This window comes from Molossus molossus, unplaced genomic scaffold (genome assembly GCF_014108415.1).
Source record: "Molossus molossus isolate mMolMol1 unplaced genomic scaffold, mMolMol1.p scaffold_m16_p_9, whole genome shotgun sequence".
NCBI classification, from domain to species: domain Eukaryota; kingdom Metazoa; phylum Chordata; class Mammalia; order Chiroptera; family Molossidae; genus Molossus; species Molossus molossus.
The window spans coordinates 94,500,056-94,525,111 of record NW_023425403.1 but is presented as its reverse complement, the minus strand read 5'-3'; the positions used below and the strand labels follow the sequence as shown (position 1 = coordinate 94,525,111).

General features: G+C 35.9%; 1 protein-coding gene across 2 annotated transcripts in view; it reads left to right on the top strand.

Moving 5' to 3' along the window:
• Positions 1-25,056, top strand: part of KPNA3 (karyopherin subunit alpha 3) — a 90,663-nt gene that overhangs the window by 53,186 nt on the left and 12,421 nt on the right. For both annotated transcript variants that reach the window (XM_036249885.1, XM_036249884.1), the window contains 8 exons: positions 6,410-6,499; positions 6,694-6,723; positions 6,809-6,861; positions 6,996-7,091; positions 11,510-11,595; positions 13,633-13,719; positions 14,089-14,258; positions 15,452-15,496. In XM_036249885.1, the coding sequence (XP_036105778.1) occupies positions 6,410-6,499; positions 6,694-6,723; positions 6,809-6,861; positions 6,996-7,091; positions 11,510-11,595; positions 13,633-13,719; positions 14,089-14,258; positions 15,452-15,496 (657 nt within the window). The remainder of the gene's footprint in view (positions 1-6,409; positions 6,500-6,693; positions 6,724-6,808; positions 6,862-6,995; positions 7,092-11,509; positions 11,596-13,632; positions 13,720-14,088; positions 14,259-15,451; positions 15,497-25,056) is intronic.

Genomic DNA, 25,056 nt, shown 5'->3' with positions numbered 1-25,056 from the left:
GGGGACACCAGGGCGGGACAAACAGTATGAGCCAGGTTGCTGGAGTCCCAGGGAAGGGCTCACCAAAGGAACAAAGGCCTCTGCCAGCATAATTTTCCAGGAAAAAGCCCCCTCTCCAGCCCTCGCTCCAGTGCCAAACAGCTGGGTTCTTCCCTGTATGTCTCTAGTGCCCCTGGAGCTGCCTCCCTCCAAGCTTAGAGGGAGGAAGTCTGTTAAGTCCAAGCGCGGGCCCTTTAAAAGGAGCTGCCTGGAGCTCCAGCCGCCTCAGCTTCCCTGAGCCTCAGTTCCCGCTGTTTTTTTCCAGCCAGAAGTTATGGGGACTTCTCTTCCTGGCACTGGAACCCTGAACGGGGTGCCTGGTGTGGGAAAGGGACCCCCTCAGTCCTCAGGGAGGACCTTCCCAGCTGAGGTTTCCTCCTGATTTTTATCGGTCACACTGGGTGTGGGACCAGCCCCTCTGCCTCCTTCCCTCCTACCAGTCTCGATGTGGCTGCTTCTTTAATTTTGTAGTTGTAGGACTTCCACTCAGCTCGACTTCAGGCAGTTTTAAATGATGGTGGTTCTGTAGTTTAGTTGTAACTTTGATGTGGTTTTGGAAGACTCAGTACTGTGTTTACCCACGCCACCATCTTGACCGGAAGTCTCCAGTAATGGATTTTTAAAATAACTTAAGAGCCTAGCTGGTGTGGCTCAGTGGATTAAGTATCGTCTGGTGCACTGAGAGATCCTTGTTTGATTCCTGGTCAGGGCACATGCTGGGTTTGCAGGCCTCATCCTCAGTAGGGGGCTTTGGGAAGGCAGCTGATTGATGTTTCTGTCTCTCCCTTCCTCTCTCTTTAAAAAATTAATAAAAACATGTTTTTTAAAAAATAAGAAATGGGTCTAGTGTGTGTGTGCGTGTGTGTGTTTGGAGATAAAGTGGGTGTTGAAACTAGGCTAATTGTCATATCCTCTGAGCTCCCCTCCTACATGACAAAAGAAGATACCTTTTATAGATGTTGAATTCATTGTATGTAGTACAGTCTCTAGGAGAGTTAAAATATCTAGCTTGTCAAATAAAGGGATTGTTTAAGTTACTGGTTTTCATGAAGCCACCTTTAATGATTGGTCCAATCACCACAAACCTGCCAAGGGGTTATCTCTCCTTGGCTTTTATATATTTTTTGTTGAAGTATGTGCAGTGTGATTTTTATACCCCAGGATATTTTGGACCTATGTTAGTATATTTTTAATTTTGATACAGGGGTTATTACTTAATTTTTTATTTTAAAACATTTACTAAGAAGTTGTAATAACTGTAAACTTCATATGCCTACTAACATTATGTCCCAAACATATATAAAACAAAACTACAATGAGTAATTTTTCAAAGACTTAATTATTATGGGAGATTTTCTTGTCAACAATAAATAAACACCAATTAGTGAGAGATGGAAAAGTTAAATAACAATTTGCAAGTGTTATTTATTAAACACATTTTAAAATCCACTTTTTGCATATGAGATTATTCTGTTTATAGAAGACCCTAAAAACTATTAGAAACAAGAAACAAATACAGTAAAGTTGTAGGTACAAAATCAGTGTATAAAAATTTGCTGCTGGCTGATGGCTCAGTGGATTGAGCGTTGTCCCATGGACTAGGAGGTCCCTGTTCAATTCCCAGTCAGGGCACATGCCTGGGCTGCGGGCTCCATCCCCAGTAGGGAACGTGTAGGAGGGAGACCGGTTGACATTTCTCTCTCACATGGATGTTTCTATCGCTCTCTCCCTTTCCCTCTCTCTAAAAAAATCAGTAAAAACATCTAAAAAAAAAATCTACCTGGCCAGAGTGATTGAGTTGGTTGGAGCATCATCCTATGTACCAAAAGGTTGTTAATTCAATTCCTGGTCAGGGCACATACGTATGTTACTGGTTCGATCCCCTGTTGGTGTACATACAGGAGGCAACTGGTCAATGTCTCTCTCTCTCTCTCTCTCTCTCTCTCTCTCTCTCTCTCTCTCTCTCTCCCCTCCCCCCTCCTCCCCCCACCCTGCACCAAGTATAAGAACCATATTGCTTCACTTATATGTGGGCTATAAAACTGAAATTCATAGACACAGACAGCAGTATGGTGGTTACCAGAAGGAAGAAGGCAGTAGTAAAGGGGGCAAAATATATGGTGATGGAAGATGATTTGACTTATGGTGGTGGGCACACAATGCAATATACAGATCATGTATTATAGGAATGTATATTTAAAACCTATATGATCTTATTAACTAGTGTCACCCCTATAAATGTATTTTAATTTAAAAATCCTATATATATTTGAACATTGTTTTTGTGATAATATAAAGCTAGAGTTTCCAATCAGGTACCATAGGGCTCTGTAGTGAACTCAAAGAGACAACTTGGGATATTCTAAATTTTTGAGAGAAACAGTGATACAGTGATACCTCGGTTCTCGAACATAATTCGTTCCAGGAGGACGGTCGAGAACCAAATTGTTCGAGAACCGAAGCAATGAAACCCAATAGGAAATAATGGAAACTGGATATGTAGAAAAACATAAGTCTCAACAAGAAATAAAAGTGTACAGTATGTCTAAGGGTTAAATTCAGTGTAAAGTGTGACTCTCTCCACAAAGCGTGACACTCTCTCTGCACTCACACTGATGACGCAAGCAAGGCGCGCTGGGCCGAATGAACGCCATTCGGCTCAACTCGGCTCATCTCGGAAGTTCGAGTTCCAAATATTTGTTCGGATTCCAAGACAAAAGTTTCTCGAAACTCCTGGTCGAATACCGATTTGGTCGAAAGTCAAGGCGTTCGAGAACCGAGGTATCACTGTATTTCACATCTTGCAGATACCACAGAACTATTAGGTCTAGAGGTAGTTTGCAATTTTAAACATTAGATTGCACTGTATTCCTTTCAGTGGCATATTTTGTCTAAGAGAAATAATCTTTTTCAATTTTAGGGGTTCCCCCCCCAAAAAAAAAGTGACTAGGAAGCTGTTTGGAACTAATTACTTGATAAGTAATTATTAGGTCTTTCCTTTGGCCTACATAGTGGACCGACAAAGTTCAGGAAACTTTGGTATAAAACAAATGTCAGCTAATTTCAGAGTGTTATATAGAGACTATATTCTCTGATCACAATACAATTAAATTAGAAATCAGTGAATAAGATAGTTACAAAAACCTCATAATTGGCCCTGGCCGGTTTGGCTCAGCAGTTAGAGCGTTGGCCTGCGGTCCAGAGAGACCCGGGTTCAGTTCCCGCTGAGGACATGTACTTCGGTTGCAGTTTGTCCCTGGCCCTGGTTGGTTGTGCGGGTGGCAACCACTCAATGTGTCCCTTTCACATCAATGTCTGTCTGTCTGTCTTTCTCTCTCTCTCTCTCTCTCTCTCTCTCTCTCTCTCTCTCTCTCTGTTCCTCTCTCTCCCTCCCACTCTATCTGAACAAAAAGTGGAAAAATGTCCTTGGGGGGGGGGGGGCCTCATAATTGTGAAAAAATAAAGTATTTCTAAATACCTGGGCATCAGTGGAAATTAGGAATATCCAGAAATGAACAATAGAAAAAAATATTACATGTCAGAACCTGAGGAATACAGTTAAAAGTGGTCTTTCACAAAAGAAATGTATAGCAAGTAGAGAAAACAAATAGCAATAGAAATTTAAAAGGCATATTAATTTATATTTAGCATAAGTTTTAAAATATTTAGTACATCACTTAGTTTTTGCTGCAGTGTAAACCACTCTAAAACTAAATGGCTTAAAACAGCCATTTTATTAAGCTATAATTCTGTGTGTTGGCATAGTGGCTCCTCTGGTCTGGGCCAGTTCAGCTGATCTCTGTGGGCTCCCTCATTTCATTTCTGGTCAGTTGGTGGGTTAGTTGGTAACTAGACAACCTAAGATGCTATCACTCAACTTTCTGGCTATTAGCTAGGACCTTGGTTGTCCTCCACATAGTCTTATCCTCCAGCAGGCTAGCACAGTGTTGATCACATGGTGGTTTTAGAATTGTAAGAGCAGCAAGAGAGGACATGTTCAGATGTGTAAGTCCATGTGCTTTATGTCCCATTGCCAAAGCAAGTTATATCATCACACCCAGAATCAGTGCAGAACCAGACTACCTGGAGGCATAGATATAGCAAGGGGAATTGTAGACATTTTTTGCAAACAATCTAACACAGTTTGAATATAAACAATTTCCTAGTGGAAAAAAATTAACCCTTACCCTAAGAAGAAATTAAAAACCTAAATAGATCTAAAATAATGAAAGAGATTATATCAGTAGCCAAAAATGTAACCTCTCTCGTCCACCTGAAAAAGAAAAAGTAACCTTACTTATTGAACTCCAGCAAGCATTCAAGGAACAGATAATTTTAGCCTTATTAAATAATTTTGTAGAAGGTAATGAAGGAACACTTCCCAACTCATTTTATGAAGCTATATGAAGCTAACTAAGGCAGCATGTGAAAAGATACTTATGAACATAGGTGGAGAAAAGTTCTAAATAAAATTAATATAATTTTTAAAATACTAAGAAAGATAAGTCTTAGGACTTGCAAGATTATACGTTTAACATTGCAAGGTTCTAAATTTAACATTAGAAAATCAATTAGCACATTTACAGATGAAAGGGGAAAATTGTATGTCCATTTCAGTAGATGCAAAAAAAAAAGCATAATTTAATAAAATTAAACACTATTTGTTGCTTTAAAAGTTTTTTGTTTTTCTTTTTTAAATCTAGCAAATTACAAATAGAAAGGAGCTTTCTTACCAGAAAAAAGCCAGTAAACATATAATGATAAAAATGTTCTTCCCATATTGGGCATCTGTATATATAGGAGGCTTTAGTTGTATTTGTACTTTCTATTGCTCTTATGCCTGAAATACCAGGGGAGTAGGAGGAATGAAGATTCCTAAAAGGACTGGAAACTTGATTATTCAGGCTCTGGGAAAGTTAAAGGAAAACAGAGAGTAAAAATGAAATGGGATCAGGGTTAGAGTAATCTTTTGTTTTATTTATCTGTTGATAGATAAACTTTGCTGAAACTTTAAAAATGGATAAAATTCCAAAAGATGTTAAAAATTATAATAGATTTTAAAATTAACTGTTATAAATCCAAAGTACAATGCATAGATTTTTTTAAATTTTGTGAAAACTTTTTTTTGTGTTAATCCTCACCCGGGGATATTTTTCCATTGATTTTTAGAGAGTGTGGAAGGGAAGGAGGGAGGTAGACACATAAATTGATTGCCTCCCGCACAACCCTGACCTGACCAGGGATCAAACCTGCAACCCAGGTACGTGCTCTTGACCAGAATCAAACCCGCAACTCTTTGGTCCATGAGGTCACACTCTAACCACTGAGCCAAACTGGCTAGGGCTTCAGTAACTTCCTGTTATAGTCAAACTCATCTGTAAATGTTGTATTGAAGACTAGATAGTACACCCTTTGAAATTTTAAGTTGAAAAGCATCTTAGCAATCATTTATTGGATCTTTAAAAAAATTTTTCTTTATTGATTTTAGAAAGAAAAGAATATCAGTGAGAGAGAACATCAATTGGCTGCCTCCTGCATGCTCCCCACTGGAGATCAGGCCCACAACCTGGGCATGTGCCCTGACCTGAAATTGAACCGGCGACCTCTTGGTGCATGGGTCGACGTTCAACCACTAAGCCACACCAGCCGGGCTATTTATTGGATCTTTATCTTGTTTATTTTGGCTTAATTCCATAGATAAACTAAAAATTTAGAAAAAAAATTTATAATTTACCCAAAGTTATACATTATGTGAAATAGCACCAGTTGTCATTACAAACAATTGAAATCCCATAAAATGGAGAAATATATTTGCTAGAAGAGAACTCTTGTTTGTAAAAGCCAGATAGCAAGAATTTAAATCTGAGATTATGTCAAGTAGGTGGCATTTATGCTAGTGAATTCCCATTCCTCACAGTCCCAGCAAGCAAACAAACTGTAATATGCACTGAACTCTTTCCTATTAAAGCTGACTTCCTAATAAATTGCTTCAGGCAACTATTAGCAATAAGTAGATGAAAGCTAGCATACTAGTTGAAGTATATTTTTTATACTTTTATAACAATAGTACTGCATCTCCAAATTTAAATCTTAACTAAAGATTGAGAAGCATAGTATTGGTCAAAACAGTTGGTGCTTAATAAATTGTGTGTGTGTGTGGAATTTGGACTGTAATCTGTTAATCTTGTTACCAAATCCAGAATGTGGCCTGACCTGTCACTGGTTTTTGACATGCACAATTAATTCAGATTACTCTTTTGTAGAAATCCAGTTTGTTTCACAATTGCCTGAAAAGGTTTAAATAATCTTAATGGGCTTTTTATTAACAGTACCATCATGACTTCTTGACTATTTATTGTTTACTTTTCAGAACAAAAGAGATGAACATTTACTGAAAAAAAGGAATGTGCCCCAAGAAGAAAGTTTAGAAGATTCAGACGTTGATGCTGATTTTAAAGCAGTAAGTTACCTTGTTCTTATAAACTGTTTTTAAAATAATTTTTGTAATACCCTCCAAACTTCATTTTTAATCTAAGATTAATTGTACAATGATAATTAAGGGTATATTAACTTACAACGTTAGTAAATAAACTATTTAATAAATGTAATTTTGCTAACAAACTCTATGCTGAACTGTCTTTTTTTCTTTTTAAGCAAAATGTAACACTAGAAGCTATATTGCAGGTATGTTATTAATTTAGTATTCTCATTTTGAAATATTTGGAAATTGATTTTTTTTTATTTCTGAAATTTACATTTGGTGTTGCAGAATGCCACAAGTGATAACCCAGTGGTCCAGTTGAGTGCTGTCCAGGCTGCAAGGTAAATACTAATTTGTCCAGAGAGAGAAGTTATATCACACATAGGGTGTCTTAGCTGATAATCTAGAAGTAGTACATTGTTATTTCTGTTCATAGTTTCAAAATTATAACAACTTCATATATTTCTTTTTCTAGAAAACTGTTATCCAGTGACAGAAACCCACCAATTGACGACCTAATAAAATCTGGGATTTTACCAATTCTCGTCAAATGTCTAGAAAGGGATGATAAGTAAGTATGGATTTGATTCTCTGTTCACTTTTTTCAGTTAACTAAAAATTTAAGATTATTCTTTAACCAATGGGTTCGGTTTGGTTTTGCATTTATTATGTTTTTGTATTTGTTATGCATTTTTATGTAATTATTCTGTGATTATATTCAACAGACCTAACGTGCTTCTCTTTTTGTTTATGGAGTATGTATATATTTTCTAGGAAAATTCTAGTTTATTGTCTTTTCTAATTCACCTCAAATGTTTGAGCGTTTATTTGTTATTTTTTTTTTTTAGTAATATTCTAAAACAACCCAAATAGTATTTGAGTCACTCTTTGCTTATGAGTCTATATATAGATTAACCTGGTGACTGAGTCAACATGAATGGTTTCTAGAACTAAGTAGCTCTTTCTTGGCAATATTTCAGCAGATCCATTGATCCTCTGTGAAGTCTTTGACAGAACTTCATCCATGATTTGTTGTCCAACATTATGGTTTCTATTTGTGTACATTAAAAATAAGAGGGCAGGTTATACTTTTCTAGAATAGAAAGGAAAAAAACACCACTTGGTTTCTTTTGAGGAACTGGCCCTATTTCTGTTAGTGTTTAGCAATATCTTGGTGTGCTGTATCTAAACCTCATCTGTTTGAATTAACTGAGAAGAATATAAGTTTGAACCCCATAAACTTTAGAACAAATGCCGGTTTTGCATTTTAGAACATTTAGACTAAAATTGGGAATATTTTGCTAAATGTTGTCCAAGGAATTTTCAGTTGATTAGTAAAAAGACTGCTATATAAATGTTGCCACTAAGGGTTTTCCATTGTGAGCCGCAGCTACCCCTCTAAAAGCCCTTTTAACCCTTTATCTTAATACTATCATGTATATTTTCTTCACAAGAAGATTTATTTAAGTAAAAATAAGTTTTACTTCAGCTGTTTAAAAAACACTCTGTTTACCCTGGCTGGTTTGGTTCAGCAGTTAGAGTGTCATCCTGCTCACCAAAGAGTCTCAGGTTAGAGTATGGTCAAGGGCACATATCTGGGTTGCGGGTTCTATCCCTGGCCCTTGTCAGGGTCATGTGGGAGGTAACCAGTCAATGTTTTTCTCTTACGTCGGTGTTTCTCTCTCTCTCTTTCTCTCCCCCCTCTCCTCCCTCCCACTTTCTCTAAAAAAAAAACAATCAATGGAAAAATATCCTCAGGTGAGGATTAACTAGATAGAAAGATAGATAGATGATAGATAGATAGATAGATAGATAGATAGATAGATAGATAGATAGATAGATAGATAGATGAGAATAGATAGATAGATGAGAATAGCTAGATAGATGATAGGTAGGTAGGTAGAGAGAGAGAGAGAGAGAGAGAGAGAGAGAGAGATGGCATTCTGTTCTACCTCTACCTTTAGGGCCTCTTTTTATTCTTGATCCACTTCTCTTCATGTTTTCCTTTCCAGTTTTTGGCATATACTCACTATGTAACATAGCATATATACAGAAAGAAATGGTAAAAAATATATATATATAGACCTGTGTAACTACTACCCAAAGCAAAAATAGAAAATTATCAGTGGTTTCTATCTGACTTTATGGATTGTTTTATAAAATAAAAGGCCATCAACTTTGGACCCTGGTTTAAATCCAGGATTTGCTATTGACCAAAACCCAAGTGGCTTTTGAGCTTCAGATAGATACCCTCATCTATAAAAATTAGGTGGTGGGAGCAATCTCGGTATTACGGAGAAGTGAGGCTACTGGGCAGAGTTGACTTGGATTCTCTGCTCCACCTTGACAAACCCATCACTGCCATACAAAGTACTCAATGTTCCTGAAAGTACATAGCAATTGCAAAGTGTGCAGCAGAAAAATTTAGTTTTTGAAGCAGCAAGTGCAATTATTACTAATGATGCAATAGGAATAAATCCTGCACAGACTGCTGGAAATGCTTTTCTAAAGAAATTATTTCTAGGGATTATGTTGGAAGTTGTTAATATCCGCTACTTGGAAGATAATATTACCTTTCAAAAATATATTGCTGATGTTGTAAAACTGAAATCAGGCATTTAAAATACTATGAAAACACCAGTGGTTGATGAAATAATAAAAAGTGACTATCCCTTCTTGTTATTCACTTTTCATGTGAAGAGGGAATGCTTATAGAGTGAGGTACCATCTCCAGAAGCTCTTTGCTACCTCACAGCACACACAGTTAGTTCACTGAGGGGGTAAATGGATTATCCAACTATGTTTTGTTGCTGGAGTATCCTTCTGATAATTTTGGGAACATTTGGAAAAGTAAAATTTATTGAATTTTTAAAAAATAAAACAAAAATTAAGCAGTTATGAGGAATGAAAATGAAATGATGTACACAAATCACTAACAGTATCAAGCTTATAACTGTTCATTTATTGTTTACTTCTTGCACTCATTATTTATTTTTTCTATATTTTCTCTCTTTTTTTAAAATGATGTCTTAGACTTTGCCTGGCTTTATAATTTAATTTTTTTACATCTTTCTGTTTTTCTTTTTTTTTTTCTTTTCTTTTTTTTTTTTCCCTCACCCGAGGACATTTTTCGATATTTTGTTCAGATAGAGTGGGAGGGAGAGAGAGAGAGAGAGAGAGAGAGAGAAACATCGATGTGAAAGGGACACATCAAGTGGTCGCCACCCACACGACCCAACCAGGGCCGGGGACAAACTGCAACCGAGGTAGGTGCCCTTAGCAGGAACTGAACCCGAGTCTCTCCAGACCGCAGGCCAACGCTCTCCGCTGAGCCAAACCGGCCCGGGCTCTTTCTGTTTTTCTTATGCAAGGCCCTCATTTCCAGTACTTTGCCAAACTACCTAGTCTAGCTTAATAACCTTTCTTCCTTCCATTCTGGACAGCATATACTGTCTCAACATTTTTTTATCTTAATGTCCACTTCTCCTCTGCCTCTGATACCCTCTTATTCCCTGCCTTTTACCTAAATTCATTATGTAGTTCTTGCCTGCTACTCCATTTTCTCATCTGTTCCATCTCATTAACCTCATTGCTTGCTGTATCCTGACATTTATTCTCCTTAAACCTTTTTCTTCTTGGATCTCTCTAACCTTTTGATGCAAACAGCTTCTCTCTCTTTCTCCAATATCTATAGAATGTTTTTTTACTTTCGTTTTCGCTCACTGTCACCTCCTCCGACCTTGATATTATGTTTAAAGGAATTTACATTCTTTTAGCTATTTATCCTAACTTAATGTAGATAATTCCTTTTTAACAGGTCTCTTCTATATCAGCCTATGATCTTTTATTTTTTTATTTATTTTTTTCTACCAGTCTGTTAGCCTTTTTTTTATCCTCGCCTGAGGACATTTTTCCATTTTTTATTCAGATAGAGCGGGAGAGAGAGAGAGAGAGAAACATCGACGTGAAAGGGACACATCGAGTGGCCGCCACCCGCATGACCCAACCAGGGCCGGGAACAAACTGCAGCCAAGGTACATGCCCTTAGCGGGAACCGAACGCGGGTCTCTGTGGACCGCAGGCTGACGCTCTAATTGCTGAGCCATACCAGCCAGGGCAGCCTATAATCTTTTAAAATTCATTCTGCATAGCATGGCCTCCAACATTTTCTTTAATCCCCTTTTTAGTAGCACTCTATATTTAGTATGTCTATAGAACTCTCACTCTCTCCACCCTCACTCCAGCAGTACACACACACACACTTTTAGTTAACCTACCCTTCCAGTTTCATCCTCTATCATATTTTTGCATTCTTCATTGGCTTCAGCTCTCTTGATCTGTTCCTAGTCATCCATATATATCATGATCATACTCACAATACTTTTATTTGTAGTTCCAGCTGTCATTGTCTTTCTTTATCCATCTTTGAAAAGCTAGTTGTTTTTACTTTCCTTGTGAGGTCTTCTATTATTATTTCAAATTTTAATGATCTTGACCTTTCAGAAAAATTATGTGGCCTTATAATATCTCCAGTATATAAAGCAGATGGTATAGAGTCACATGGGGTCCTATCTTTAAGACCAGTCTAGAGGCTGTGGCAGTGATTCAAGTGAGATGATGAGGGTCTCAACTAGCACATTGATAGTAGGAGTGATGCTATAAATATAAGAAATAATTAGGAGGTAAAATTGACAGGACTTATTGATTAGATGTTTGTGGGAGAGGAAGGAGTCAAGGGAAAAAATAATGACTGGCTAAATGTTATAACTATCAGTGGATATTAAAAAGTATATTTATAGTGACTGACTTTGGGAGCCAGTGAAACATTCAGGTGGAGATATCCAGCAGGCAGTTGGATATAACAGGGTGAAATTCAAGGATAAGGTAAAGGACAACCACCATATAGATCTGAAGGTCATAAATTTCAGTGGGAGTTCAGTGCCTAAATATTTTTATTGTTTTGTTTGTTTGTTTGTTTTTGTTTTACAGTCCTTCATTACAGTTTGAAGCTGCTTGGGCATTAACTAATATAGCATCAGGAACTTCTGCACAGACTCAAGCTGTTGTACAGTCTAGTAAGTAAATTAGCTTCCTTGCTCACTGGACTTTTTTTTTTTTTTTAAATAAAGACAAGAAAGTAGTTGTATTATAATTTTATTTTGTAACATTTTTAAACTGGTGAATTTTATAAGTTATTTTTTATTATTGACATCTTTCACATAGGTATCATGAATCAATTATTAAATAACTTTCATTATAGTTACTAAAATGTGAATAGAGTTTTTGCTTAGAGACCATCTCTTTTTGCGTAGAGACCATCTACTAATAACAGTTTTTTAAATTTCTGTTTCTGATAACTTCAAGGTGCTGAGTAGCTAATGCCTTTTAGCTTGTAATATATTTTTTAAAGTATGCCTACCTCAAGATGGGATAACTGTTATTACTGTGTTGGCCAAACTGAAAAAAGCATTTTGGGGGAAAAAAAACAATTGTCACCACTGTAAATTGTGGGACACTAAACAGACTTCAGGTGTGTTCAAGATGATATTAAGTAGTATGTGATATAGCAGTAAGTTACATTGAATCTGGTAGTGTGAATACTATTCTCTTTTAGTTTCCTTTTTAGATATTTTAATAATGTCTAGGAGACAGTTTCCACTTAGATGTTATCTGTAACAGATTATAGACTAGGGCTTTCAATAGAGACTGGTAGTTATACTTTAATAACAATTGTTTTGTTTTCATCTTTAATTTTTTGGTTATCTTCTGTTTGTAGTAAGTCATATTGGTCTTCTATTTATAAAGGTAAAAAAAATGGTTAAAGTACAAATGTGAGTGAATTGAAACCCTCATACATTACTGGCAAGAATAAAAAATGGTGTAGCCTTTTTGGAAAAACAGTTTATCTGAAAAGGTTGATCATAGTTACCATATGGCCCAGCAGTTCTACTACTAGATGGGGCCAAGAGATATGAAACATGTCTACACAAAGATTTGTACACAGATGTTTGTAGCAGCATTACTCATAATAGCCCCAAAATGGAAGTAACCCTAATATCCATTAGATGATTAGTAGATAAAAACAAAATGTGGTACATAATTGAATACTATTCAGCAATTTAACAAAATGAAATACGGATACATGCTATAACATGGATGAACCTTAAAAACTTTATGCTAAGATAAAGAAGCCAATCATACACAAAAAAACATATACAATTTTATCCATATGAAATGTTTAGAATAGGAAAATCTATGGAGAAAGAAAGCAGATTACATGGTTGAGACTGGGGAGGTAGGCTGCAGGACTGCTGTGGGTGTGGAGTTTCTCTGGGGAGTGATGGAAATGTTAAAATTAAATTGTGGTGATAGCTGCACAACTTTGTGTAAATACTGAAAACCATTGAATTGCACACTTATATAAATTATGCTGTATGTAAACTATATCTCAATAAAGCTTTTAAAGATGTGAATCAATTTTAATTTAAATGTGAAGTGAATGATACAGGTAGCACAGAGATACAGCAAAAAATCCTAGAGGTAGTACACAACTGATTGAAATTTACAAAAAAGTGATCTGGCTTATGCTTAGTTTTCTACCAGGAATGGTTTAGAACTTGGGTCAACATTTAAGTTATGTAAAGAGTTAAGAATTGTAATGATAAATTATTTTGAAATATAAGGTAGGCCTGATATAGGAATAATTAGTTCTTTAGTTAATGCCATATCAGCAATTGAGATTACATTGACTAAAGTATTATATTCTTAAGTTATGCATTTGGTGTAGGAACTCTTTTTTTTAAATACATTATAGGCAAAAATTTTAATGTAGTATAGATAGGAAAAAATGCTGCTTTATGCTTTTAGTTAATGATATAATAACAACTTTTATATACTGTTAATTAGGTGTGTTACTTGACTATTACTAGGGGAAAATACTAAAATTTATTATTTTTAGGTAAAAAAAGTATTTGCCCCATTTGTTTAATTCAACTATATTGATCCAGGGTCTGTGTATTTTATTAGCTTATCTAGCTTAAAATTTTATACACTTTTCAACATTTTGCAGTCTCAATATCAGCTTTTTTTTTTTTTTTTAATTATTATTATAGATGCCGTACCTCTTTTTTTGAGACTTCTTCATTCACCACATCAGAATGTTTGTGAACAAGCAGTATGGGCTTTGGGAAACATTATAGGTAAGTTGAATTTAGGTTTCAAAAGACTTAAATTAAGAGTCTTAATTAACTTTTTTCCTACATTGGCATAGCCATTTTATACTATGTTTCCTCTAATTTTAACTTGGGTTAAAATTATCTTATAGCCTCATAAATACTAACTTAAAATGGTATCTCTTTGAAACGGATATGCAATTTGCTATCAAGATTGGTAGGTTAAATCTGTGTCCCCCCAAATCAAAGTCTGGAGAAACAGCAACCCTTGATGCCCTTGACTAATGGTGAGGAAACATAGGACATCAGTGTCCCCAACATGAGCCATTGCATACATTTCAGACTTTCTCATCCTGAATGTAATTTTTTTTTTAAATACAATTTTCATTTCTGTAGGTGATGGTCCTCAATGTAGAGATTATGTCATATCACTGGGAGTTGTCAAACCTCTTCTGTCCTTCATCAATCCCTCCATTCCCATCACCTTCCTTCGGAACGTCACATGGGTCATTGTCAATCTCTGCAGGAATAAGGACCCCCCACCGCCTATGGAAACAGTTCAGGAGGTAAATGAAGAATTGCAAAGGCCAGATGGTATATTTTCCCTATGTTTATGCTTTAGATTTTCATGCATAGGAAATGCAATAATGTATACACTGATTTCATTGCAGGTGTGAGATTTTTAAAGTAACGTGTCCTTTAATTTTTGACTCCTGTGAAAAATTATCTTAGGACACCTGAAAGAATGTCAGTCCACCTTAATTCTTATTTTTTAATGACTATTTCCATAAAATGAAAATATTAACAATTCAAACAGAAAAATACAAAAGGAAAAAATAAAATCTTAAAGCTGTATTACTACATTGCATTGTTGGTTTAACACTAAAAAGAATAAGATATTGCTACAGATGAAACTAGTACTTACTATATTGCAAATTTTCTTGAGTAAATTTGCATTAAGTTCAATTGAAATTTTCCTGATTTCTGACAAAATTAGTGTTCTTAAATGTGTGACATATAGAGTGTTAAATCTACAATTAAACCAAAGTAAAAGGTTTTCTATTTACATCTAACTTATAAATGGATCTGAGTATTTTAAGTTTTTAAAAATCCTGTATAACCTTTAATCACTTGACTGCATAGAGAAATGGTGACTATGAGTCGTTACAATTGACATTTTTGCTGGCTTTTGCTAACTTTTGCTGTTATGGAAAGATTATTTACTGTGTTCCTCCCCCAGATTAAAAAAAAAATCTGTAAGGCCTGAATTAAAAAAACAAACTTTATACTTTATACTGGTTATCGTTTTCTTGACTAAATCTGAGCTTAAAAACTTTAATTTGACTCAACTAGCTTATTAAATAAAATCTATTTTCACTTTAAGCAGGTAAGAGAGAGGATGATGGCAGTTTTAAGAGTAGCTTTTTTTAAGATAGCTATACTGTATACTTGCATCTCCATTCTTTCCACTTTATAGTATATGTCATAAAGAAGGTTATTGAAAAATTTTTTTTTCTTTAAGGTACATTAATCTCTTCCAGATGTATTTGGATATTTTAATTGGACATCTGAAATGTGATTTTGGTTTTTCAGACTGAATTGATCAAATTTCCATTTCCGAATAGAGGGTCAAACAAATTTAATGTTGTATTTCTTACCCTGCAAATAGTATTTACTTGCTTTTTGTATCAGTTATCTATTTTTACAGAGACATAGTCATCAACTCTAGTGTTACTTATTATATGTGTTCTTTCCTCAGATTTTGCCAGCATTATGTGTCCTCATATACCATACCGACATAAACGTAAGTAAAGTAGAAGCTTCAGTTTAAGATTTTGCTCTTGATGGAACTAGAAGGATCATTTATTTTTTGGGCTTTTAATAAATGTCAGTATATATCTTACTAACTTTTCAAACTTCCACAATGTGTAAGTAGTTTTTAGAAACAGGGTAAAGGTTAAATTAAGTTTATAGTTTAAATCATCCAGACGGCAAAATGCTAACTTTAGAGAAAATATCACAAATGTAATTTATTTATGTGTATCATTATTAGGTGTTTTTTTTTAAGTATTAATATTCATAAAGTGGTAAAAATTTTATAAAGTGTCTTCATATTTTTTTAAATCTAATTTGATTCTTTTTGTTTTTATTATTGATTTGAGAGAAAGAGAAAGGAAGAGAGAGAAACATCAATTTGTTGTTCCACTTATGTATGCATTCATTGGTTGATTCTTGTATGTGCCTTGACCAGAGATCGAACCCCCAACCTTGGCATATCAGGATGATGCTCTGACCAACTGAGCTACCCGCCCAAGGCCTTACTTGATTCTTACAACAGATAGGCTAGATGTCATATGTCCCCATTTTACAAAATTAGAAACTGAGCCTCAGAGAAATGTTAAGTGACTTATTCAGAATTACAGAGGTTAAAGTTGGTATTCAGAACAGGTCTTCTGATGACAGATCTTGTGCATTTTCCATGAAAACACACTGCCTCTCAGGCTACAACCTTTTGAAGTATAGTATTGAAGAATATCAAGTCTAGTTCTATTTAGTTTTTAAAATATGTTTTTATTGAATTTAGAGAGAGAGGAAGGGGGAGAGAGAGAGAGAGAGAGAGAAAGAAACATCAATGTGAAAGAGAAACATCAATCAGCTGCCTCCCACACGCACCCTGACCAGGAATAGAGCCCGCAACCTAGGTATATGCCCTGACTGGAAATTGAACCAGCATCCTTCCAGTACATGGGACAGCACTCAACCAGCTGAGCCAAACTGGCCAGGGCAAGTCTAGTTTTAAATGCAAATGCATTTTTAGATGAATTATTACATGAGATTTAGTTAAGTGTTTACTATACATATTCTGATAAATGTTTTTATTAGGCAGTGTGAAAATTCTACATATTGTGTTTGTGTGTGTGTGTGTGTGTCCCAGAATTCTGTGGTTTTTCATTAGAATGAAGAAAATACATCTTTGCTAACATTTCTCAAGAGGCAATGTAGTTCATAAATAAACACTGGACCGCATTTCTCTAGTTTATTTTAGGACGTTAAAGCTCTAAGGAAGGATTCCTTTAAAGGTAACTGAAATAACTTTTTATTTGTGACATACTAGTCTGAAATGTCATAAAAATTAAGTTTAACAATTTTAGTTATACGCTAACCTGTTTTCAAAATAGATAGAAAAGCGACTTAGCAAAAGACATAATATCATAAAAGAAAGGAAGAAGTAAAATTATACAAAAATGTATTTGTTGCTATTGAATGCCAAATTTAGTTCTATGCTTTTCAACAGCCTCCTAACCATTACTACATCTAGTTCACACCCTTATCAACTTCCTTAAACCTGCTCTGATAGCAAAATAGGCCTACCTACGTAGATTCAGTTGCCTCTTTTCCAAACCCACCATACCTCGTATAAGTTATGTCTGTAACAAACGGGAGCATATCACTCCTCTATTTAAAAATCATCAGTGACTCTGTACTCATTACAAGACAAAGCTCAAACTCCTTAACACGGGATTCAAAACCCTGCAACTTAACTCCCTAGCAAATGTATTGGGTTATTAACTTCCTTTGTTCTCCAAACCTCCATGTATGATCGAGTTCCTGAATATCTTTCTGAAATGACTTTTTCAACTTGACAAAATTTTACTTGTCCTAGTTATATGACTTCAGACCAATTAACTGTCTGCCTCTGTTTTCTACATTTATAAGATGGAGATAATGTCAGTACCAGTCTCAGGATTTTTGTAAGGAATAAATGAAATAACATATGGAAAGTGCTTACAAAAGTGCTTGGCATATTTTAAATTCTCAATAAATACCACTGACAATCATGTTGTCACCTCTGTCACCACTTCTACCACCATCCTTCTCCTTACAATGCCTATTTCAAATGTGACTTTCTCAGTGAAGCTGTCTGGGGTTGCCAGAGAGATATATACTTCCATAGTCTAACATTTTGGTCATTCCTCTGTTTACTTTATTTTCTTGTTTGTTTTCACACCATATTGTGTGCTTATGTGATCATGGTATGAAAGAGCATAGGCTTTGGACCTGGCTTCAATTCTCAACTATGGCTCTTATTCATCATTATATGAACTTAGATTATTTTACATTATTACTGAGTTTCAGTATCCTTATTTGTAAAATAGGCGAATAAAACATCTCATAAGGGTGGTAGTAAAGGTGAAAGGAGACTATAGAAATAGATTCAGGATAGACTATCACTGAGAAAAGTTCATTACTTTCACTTTTTTAATCTGCTACTAATATTAAGATCTTAGAGGGCAGGATCTCTGTGTCTCTGTCTTTGAGCCTATAATTTATGGTGGTATTCTGGCTTTAGGGCAGTAACCTCTTGAGTGTTTGTTAAACTTGACAAATATACCTATAACTATAGTACTTTGCCACTTTAATACCCTTGGTTTTTAAATAAATATAAACAACAGATGGTAGAAGGTTTTACCTATAGTCAATTCCATAATGTCCTAGGGAACAATCTCAATGGAAATATTAGATATTTTACTTTTTTCCCTTTAATCTTGGCTGTCACAAAGCATAGAACTAAGTTTGGCATTCAATAGCAACAAATACATTTTTTTGTATAATTTTATTTTCTCCTTTCTTTTATGATATTATCATACATCTTTTGCTAAGTTGCTTTTCTATCCATTTTGAAAATAGGATAGCATATAACTAAAACTGTTAAACTTAATTTTTATGACATTTGAGACTAATATATCACAAATAAAAAGTTACTTCAGTTACCTATAAAAGATTTTTTTCCTAAGAGCTTAATGTCCTAAAATAAACTAGAGAAATGTAGTCCAGTGTTTTATTTACAAATACACCGCCTCTCGAGAAAGGTTAGCAAAGATGTATTTTCTCCATCCCAATGAGAATTCTGACACACAGACAGACACACACACACATTATGGGTGTGTGTAAGGATAAGATTATAAATACACAAACATAAAATGAGAAAGAGATCTTAGTTGGAACAATAGAAGCCAGATCAATGTTAGACTCAATTCTAGATTCAATGAAATTTACCCAGTAATTTTACTCCATGGAAGAATAACACTTTGCCTTGCTACATTTAAGAGAAAGAGATAACGTGAGTGGAACTTTAAAAGAAAATGATCAAAAAGAAGTAGTAAAAGTTAGTTTGGTCTCTAATTTGGCAATTTGAGTAGATAATAATACCATGAATCATCAAAAGGAATAAAGAAGAAGGATGAGACTGGTAGAGAAAGATGATGAGTTTATTGTAGGATAAACATGTTTATTCTGATTTACTTATACCTCCATAGCAGTGTTTCCAAGATGGAAAAGGTAGTGCAGATTTGAGATTCATCAGTAATTTAAGGGATTTATAGCCCTGGCTTATGTGACTCAGTGGATAGAGTGTCAGCCAGTGCCCTGAAGGGTCGAGAATTCGATTCCAGGTCAAGGGCACATATCTGGATTGCAGGTTTGCCCGGTCAGGTCAAGTGTGGGAGGCAACCAATAGATGTGTCTCTCTCACATTGATGTTTCTCTCTCTCTACCCCTCCCTACAAAAAAAAATCAATGGGAAAAATATCCTCAAGTGAGGGTTAACAAATAAATAAGGGATTTATAAAAATACGGTCATGGAATATGATTCAGAAAAGGGGCTAAAAATTTAATCCTAAGGAATTCTCTGCATTTGAGCAACAAGGGGAGAGGAACATGCAAAAGAATAAAAGTAGAGAGGTGGACCCCTGACCAGGTGGCTTAGTTGGCTGAAGCATCTTCTGTACATCAAAAGGCTATGGGTTTGATTCCTGGTTAGGGCGCACATACCTAGGTTGCAGATTGGATCCCCAGTTGAGGCGCATACAGGAGGCAACTGATCAATGTTTCTCTCTCACATCGATCTTTCTCTCTCCCCCTCTCTCCTTCCTCTCTCTCTAAAATCAATAAACATATCCTCAGGTGAGGATAAAAATAAGTAGAGAGATAGAAGCATAAATTATGAAACAGTGTAATGAAAAAATAAAGGAGATTGAGCAGGTTCTAGATCACACAGGTTCTTGTATACCACCTTAGAGGCATATATCCTTTTTATGTAGCTGATGGGGAGCCAGAAAATAATGATCTGATTTCTATTTTAGATGGTAAGTCTACACACTGCTAAGTGATATGTAGATTTTAGGGGAAACGAATTTGGAAGACAGATTGGTGGTGATTTTGTGGTAAGAGAAAATTAGGAGCAGTACTAGAGCTTATATATTAGGAATAAAGGACAAGGGAAGACTTGAAAAATGTTTAGATAATAAATTTTCTGATTTTGTTATGGGTGGTGAGAAAAGAGAATCAGGGATAATACCCAGCTTTCTAACTTAGGTTTTAGTGTAGGACACAATAGAAAACAAGAATAGCAGCAGTGAGACGTATAAATAGCAGGAATGACTTAATCTATGAGACAATGACTCATAGGGAAAATGCTGGAGAAGCTGGCTTGGGGTGTGGAGATAATTAAGTGGTTTATTGACTTGAGTATACCTCTGTGACATTAGAAGAACAACTGAATATTGACCCTGAAGACTAGCGATAATTTGGACTGATTCAGGTCAGGTCCATCTGTGTTCATTTGCTTTCTAGGTATTGTGCTTCTTAAAGTTAATTTGTAATTGCAGTGACTCTGCAATATTTGGTTTTTCTGTCAAAGTTGTCCATCCATGGCTTGACATGCCTAGACAATTTTGAGTGTTGCCTAACATTTAATACAAATCTAAGTTATTTTACTGCTGTTACAAATGAAATCAATCAGTTACAGCAAATTGGTTATGTGCTGAGACTTGATTGTTAGTGACACTGATGATAAATGTGTTGGGTTCCCCAAGACTATGCTCAAGGTCAGTGATTTGCTAGAAGGAATTACTGAAAAGCTGTTACATTCATGCTTATGGTTTATTACAGCAGGATGAAGATTTATAAACAATAAAGCCAAAAAGCACATAGGGCAAGGTTTAGAAGAAACCAGGTGCAAGTTTCCAGTTGTCTTCTCCCAGGACAGTTGTAAGGACAGCACTTTATTCTCTCAGCAACCATGTGTGACAACACATACAAAGTATTGCCAACCAGAAGTTTCTGAACTTTGGTGTTCAGGGTTTTTATTGGTGGTCAGTCACATAGGCATGAACAACCTGCAAGACTGACCTTATGTACTTAGTCTCCATCCCCTCCCAGTGATCAAAGTGATTCTATATGGCCCAAGGCCTCAGGCAAACAAAAACGTGTTCATGAAATCACATTGTTAGAATAAGCTCTCTGTCTGTACCTAAGGTCTCAGGTATACAGTGTTATCAGGCAGGATAGTCCAAGGGCAGAGGTTATCTAAGGAGCTGATCATGGGCCAATCATTTCTTTAGAATGTGCAGGATTTGAGCACCCCAAGCTTAGTGAATTACTTTTTACTGCATATAAGGATTAAATGTAAATATGCAGTTGCAACTTGGTTCAACTCTAATTGTTTCTGAAGTACGTGTGAAGTTAACCATAGACATCTAATCTTTCATAATAAACCTTTCAGCTTTTGCCCTTTTTCCTTTCTTATTCTAGGACAATCACTTTGAAGACAAAATTACTTTTTTTTTCTCTTCAATAAAAATGTATTTGCATTCCTCATACCTTCTTTTACCAAACACACATGTTATTCTTTATATGCAGTCATTTTCCATCACCATAACATCCTAATTAGTCTTTATTGTTAGTTTTTACCTTAATCTGAGGCATTTTTTGCCCTTCTAGCCTTTCAAAATGACACACTAAGATCTTCAAATGTATTACTCTGATTTCCCAACTGGTTGGCTAGTCTCAAAGGTAGCAGAGAAGTAGAAAACTGCATGCCTTTCTTAATTAAACCAACATCCTTAAGCTAATTTTTGTTTACTAAAGATTAATTCTAGATCACATGCACTTGAAAAGTAATTGCGTTGGTTTCTGTTATTTCTCTAATTTATGTGAACGCTCATTTGTTTTAAGCCAATTGTATAAGGCCCTTTTATAATCTAAATTTGAATTTACAAGTCAATTTTGGCAGTACTATCTAGTAATAGAAATAGACCTTATCTATAACATACATACATAGATATACATAAACAGCACAATACAAAACTCAAAAGAAAAATTATGGATCCAAATATGTTTTCTGGTAGATGGACTAAGTTGAGGTTTTGCTCAGATGGCCAAAGTTTTTGCATGCTATAAGAATTCCTTTAAAGCTGTTTTTAAAATCAAACAATGTGTTCTGTTATCTCTGAGAGGTTTGAGAACCTCTCTTTTAAAGTTTTTTCTTAAGGTGGGCTTATCAACAAATACAAACAAAAGAAAATGGAAAGGAACTGTGCACAATACAGTTGGAAAACTCAGGAAGTAAAGAGACTGACCCCAAAAGGCCTGAGTTTTAAAGGGTAGATTTTCTGGGAGCGGGGTTTGGGGCAAGAAAGAAGGCTGTAGAGGTGAAGCCTGAGCGTAAGATGGCTGCTGCCCATCTGAAGATGAAGATGAGGGAGGGACAGGAAAGATACAGAGGGTAGACAGGGTGCAGGCAAGGGAGGCTGGTATGTAAGGAGTCCTCTGAGTTTTTTTTAGTAAGCCTGGCTTTAGATTTGCAAGTGCTAGGGTCAGAGGAAAAGTTTTCCAATGATCTCCCTCTTTTGTTCCAATTTTGCAAGCGCCAGTTTCCTTTTCTAATTTTCAAGGTGTTGACACAATTTAGAATTTTTTTTTTTCCCTAAGGGAGGCAATAGTAGCCTCTTGATTTTATTTAGAGTTCTCAAGGGACCAAATTTTATTTTAAAAAGGCTCCCCACTGTTTCTGGAAGGTGCGGTTTTTTGTTGTTGTTCTAATTGAGTGAACAAATAGACAAGTTTTGGGGTTTCAAAGGAACCTGATCTTAGCCAACAAAGCTTGAGATCATCTCTCATGATTTTTGTCCAGAGGCCTAGCTAATTATAATTCTCTGAACTGCAGTTTTTGTACATGCAATCAGCCAAAGTCGTGTGGTCATGTGTTGTCACCACCACCACCACCACCACCACCACCACCACCAGGAGGCAGCTGATTAGCATGAGAATTTTAGAGCACAGGTTATCCATTTGCACTCCTCTTCATGGGCATTGTTCCCCCTCCCCCCAGTACCTGTTAAGGGTGAGCATTCTTACACACACCCTCCTTATGTAAGTGTCCTTTTAGGCGCCTGTTAGTGTAGGAATCCCCACAAACTTCATGGACAAGACCTAGTCCCAACCTGGTGGATACTCTCTTCAGCACCCAGTGGGGCAAAGGAAAGCCCTCCCTGGAGAATACCCTCCCTGGTACCAACTGAGGGATATCCCTTCTAGGCACTAAACTCAAATTGTATCGACAAGCTCTCTCAGTCCAGTGTACAAACTGAGGTCACCAGATGAGGGTTCCTTACCTAAACCAAATAAATTATCCAAGCTCTCTGCTGCAAGCATGGAAGATCTTGGATCTGAAAGGATAAAGACTCTCATGTGCCACTGAGAGGACATCTTGAGCACAAGGGGCTCCTGCAGGGGCCAGATGCTTTGGTTTCAGGACAGCATCATATCAGGTCATTGCTTCAGTACCTCATGTTGGGCACCATGTGATGTCAACTGATTGTTGTTGGCATCAATTCAATGCCAATAATCCCTAATTTGGGGTGCTATGAAGAAGGAAACTTTATTCGGTGTAAACAATTGTAATACAGCATGTGAAAATCTATTAGTATATTTTTATATTTTTTCTTCCTTTTTTTTTAATCCTCACCCGAGGATATTTTTTCTATTTATCTTCAGACAGACTAGGAGGGGGAGAAAGAGAGGGAGACATTGACATGAGAGAGATACATCGACTGGTTGCCTCCCGAACGACCCTGACCAGGGCCAGGGACCGAACCACGACCAAGGCAGGTGTCCTTGACCGGAATCAAACCTGCGACTCTTTGGTTTGTGGACCAACACTCTAACCACTGAGCCAAACCTGCCAGGGCTCTTCCATCTTTTAAGTTTCTTTTTTTTTTTTTTTAGTGGTGTTGGCAGGGTTATTTGGTGAATAGATGTTTAAAACTGTTTATCTTCATTGTAAATTGTGAGCTTTAGCTTTATAAAATAGACTTCTTTGTTCTTTGTAATGCTTTTTAGCCTAAATTCTACTTGTCTAACAGGTTTTCTTTTCTTTTACTTGCTGTTCCTTTGCTTATCCCTTTATTTTTAGTGTTTCTGAATTACTTTGTTTTAGGTATACCATAGAATATACCTAAGTTCATTCACGTTCTTTGATATGTTTGTTTTTAACTGTCATATATTTTGTGTAATAATTTGTGTTTTATTTTCTACTTGGTATGCTTTCCTTTCCCTTTTTAAAATGTCTTTTGGTGCCTGGCCGGTGTGGCTTACTGGTTGAGCATCGACCCATGCACCAAGAGGTCACCAGTTCGATTCCTGGTCAGGGCACGTGCCCAGGTTGTGGGCCCAATCCCCAGTGGGGGGCGTGCAGGAGGTGGCCAGTCGATGTTCTCTCTCAATGATGTTTCTGTCTCTCTCATTCCCTCTCCTTTCCTCTCTCTCTAAAATCAATAGAGAAAAAATATTTTAAATAATAAAAAATAATAAAATAACATTTTCTTTTGGTGTTTAGAAAGTTTTTGTTCTAGTATTACCTTTATACGTATACCTTTTATAATATATTTATTTTTACTTTCGGGTTTGACAGTTTTAAATATTTTTTTATTCATTTCTCTTACCCGTACAACAGTTAATGAGCTTTCGTATTCTTTTTTCTTGTTTCTCTGGCCTCATCCTCCCATTTTTGAATCTGTAGGTTTATGTCTTTGCCAAAGTGGGGAGATTTTTCTGCCATTATTTCTTCAGATTTTTTTTTCAGCTCTACTTCTTCTTTTGAGACTCTGATGACACTGCCCTGGCCGGTTTGGCTCAGCGGTTAGAGCGTCAGCCTGCAGTCCTGAGAGACTCTGATGACACAAATGTTAGATATTTCTTTATGGTCCTACAAGACCCCAAAACTCTGTTCATTTCTCTGTAGTCTGCTTTTTGTTTTTTCAATCATTCAGAAATCATGTTTTGTATTGATCTATCTTATCAAAATATCTTTGATATTTTTTTCCTCTTTACATTCTACTCTTGAGTCTTTTTAGTGAGTTTTAAATTTTGATTACTGTATTTTTTCAGTTTTTAATGTCTCCTATTTCTTTGCTGAGACTTCCTAAATATAGTTTCAGACATGTTCATAATTGTTCATGGATGCATTTTTATGATAGTTACTTTAAAATCCTTGTCAGATAAGTTCAATATCTGTGTCATCTT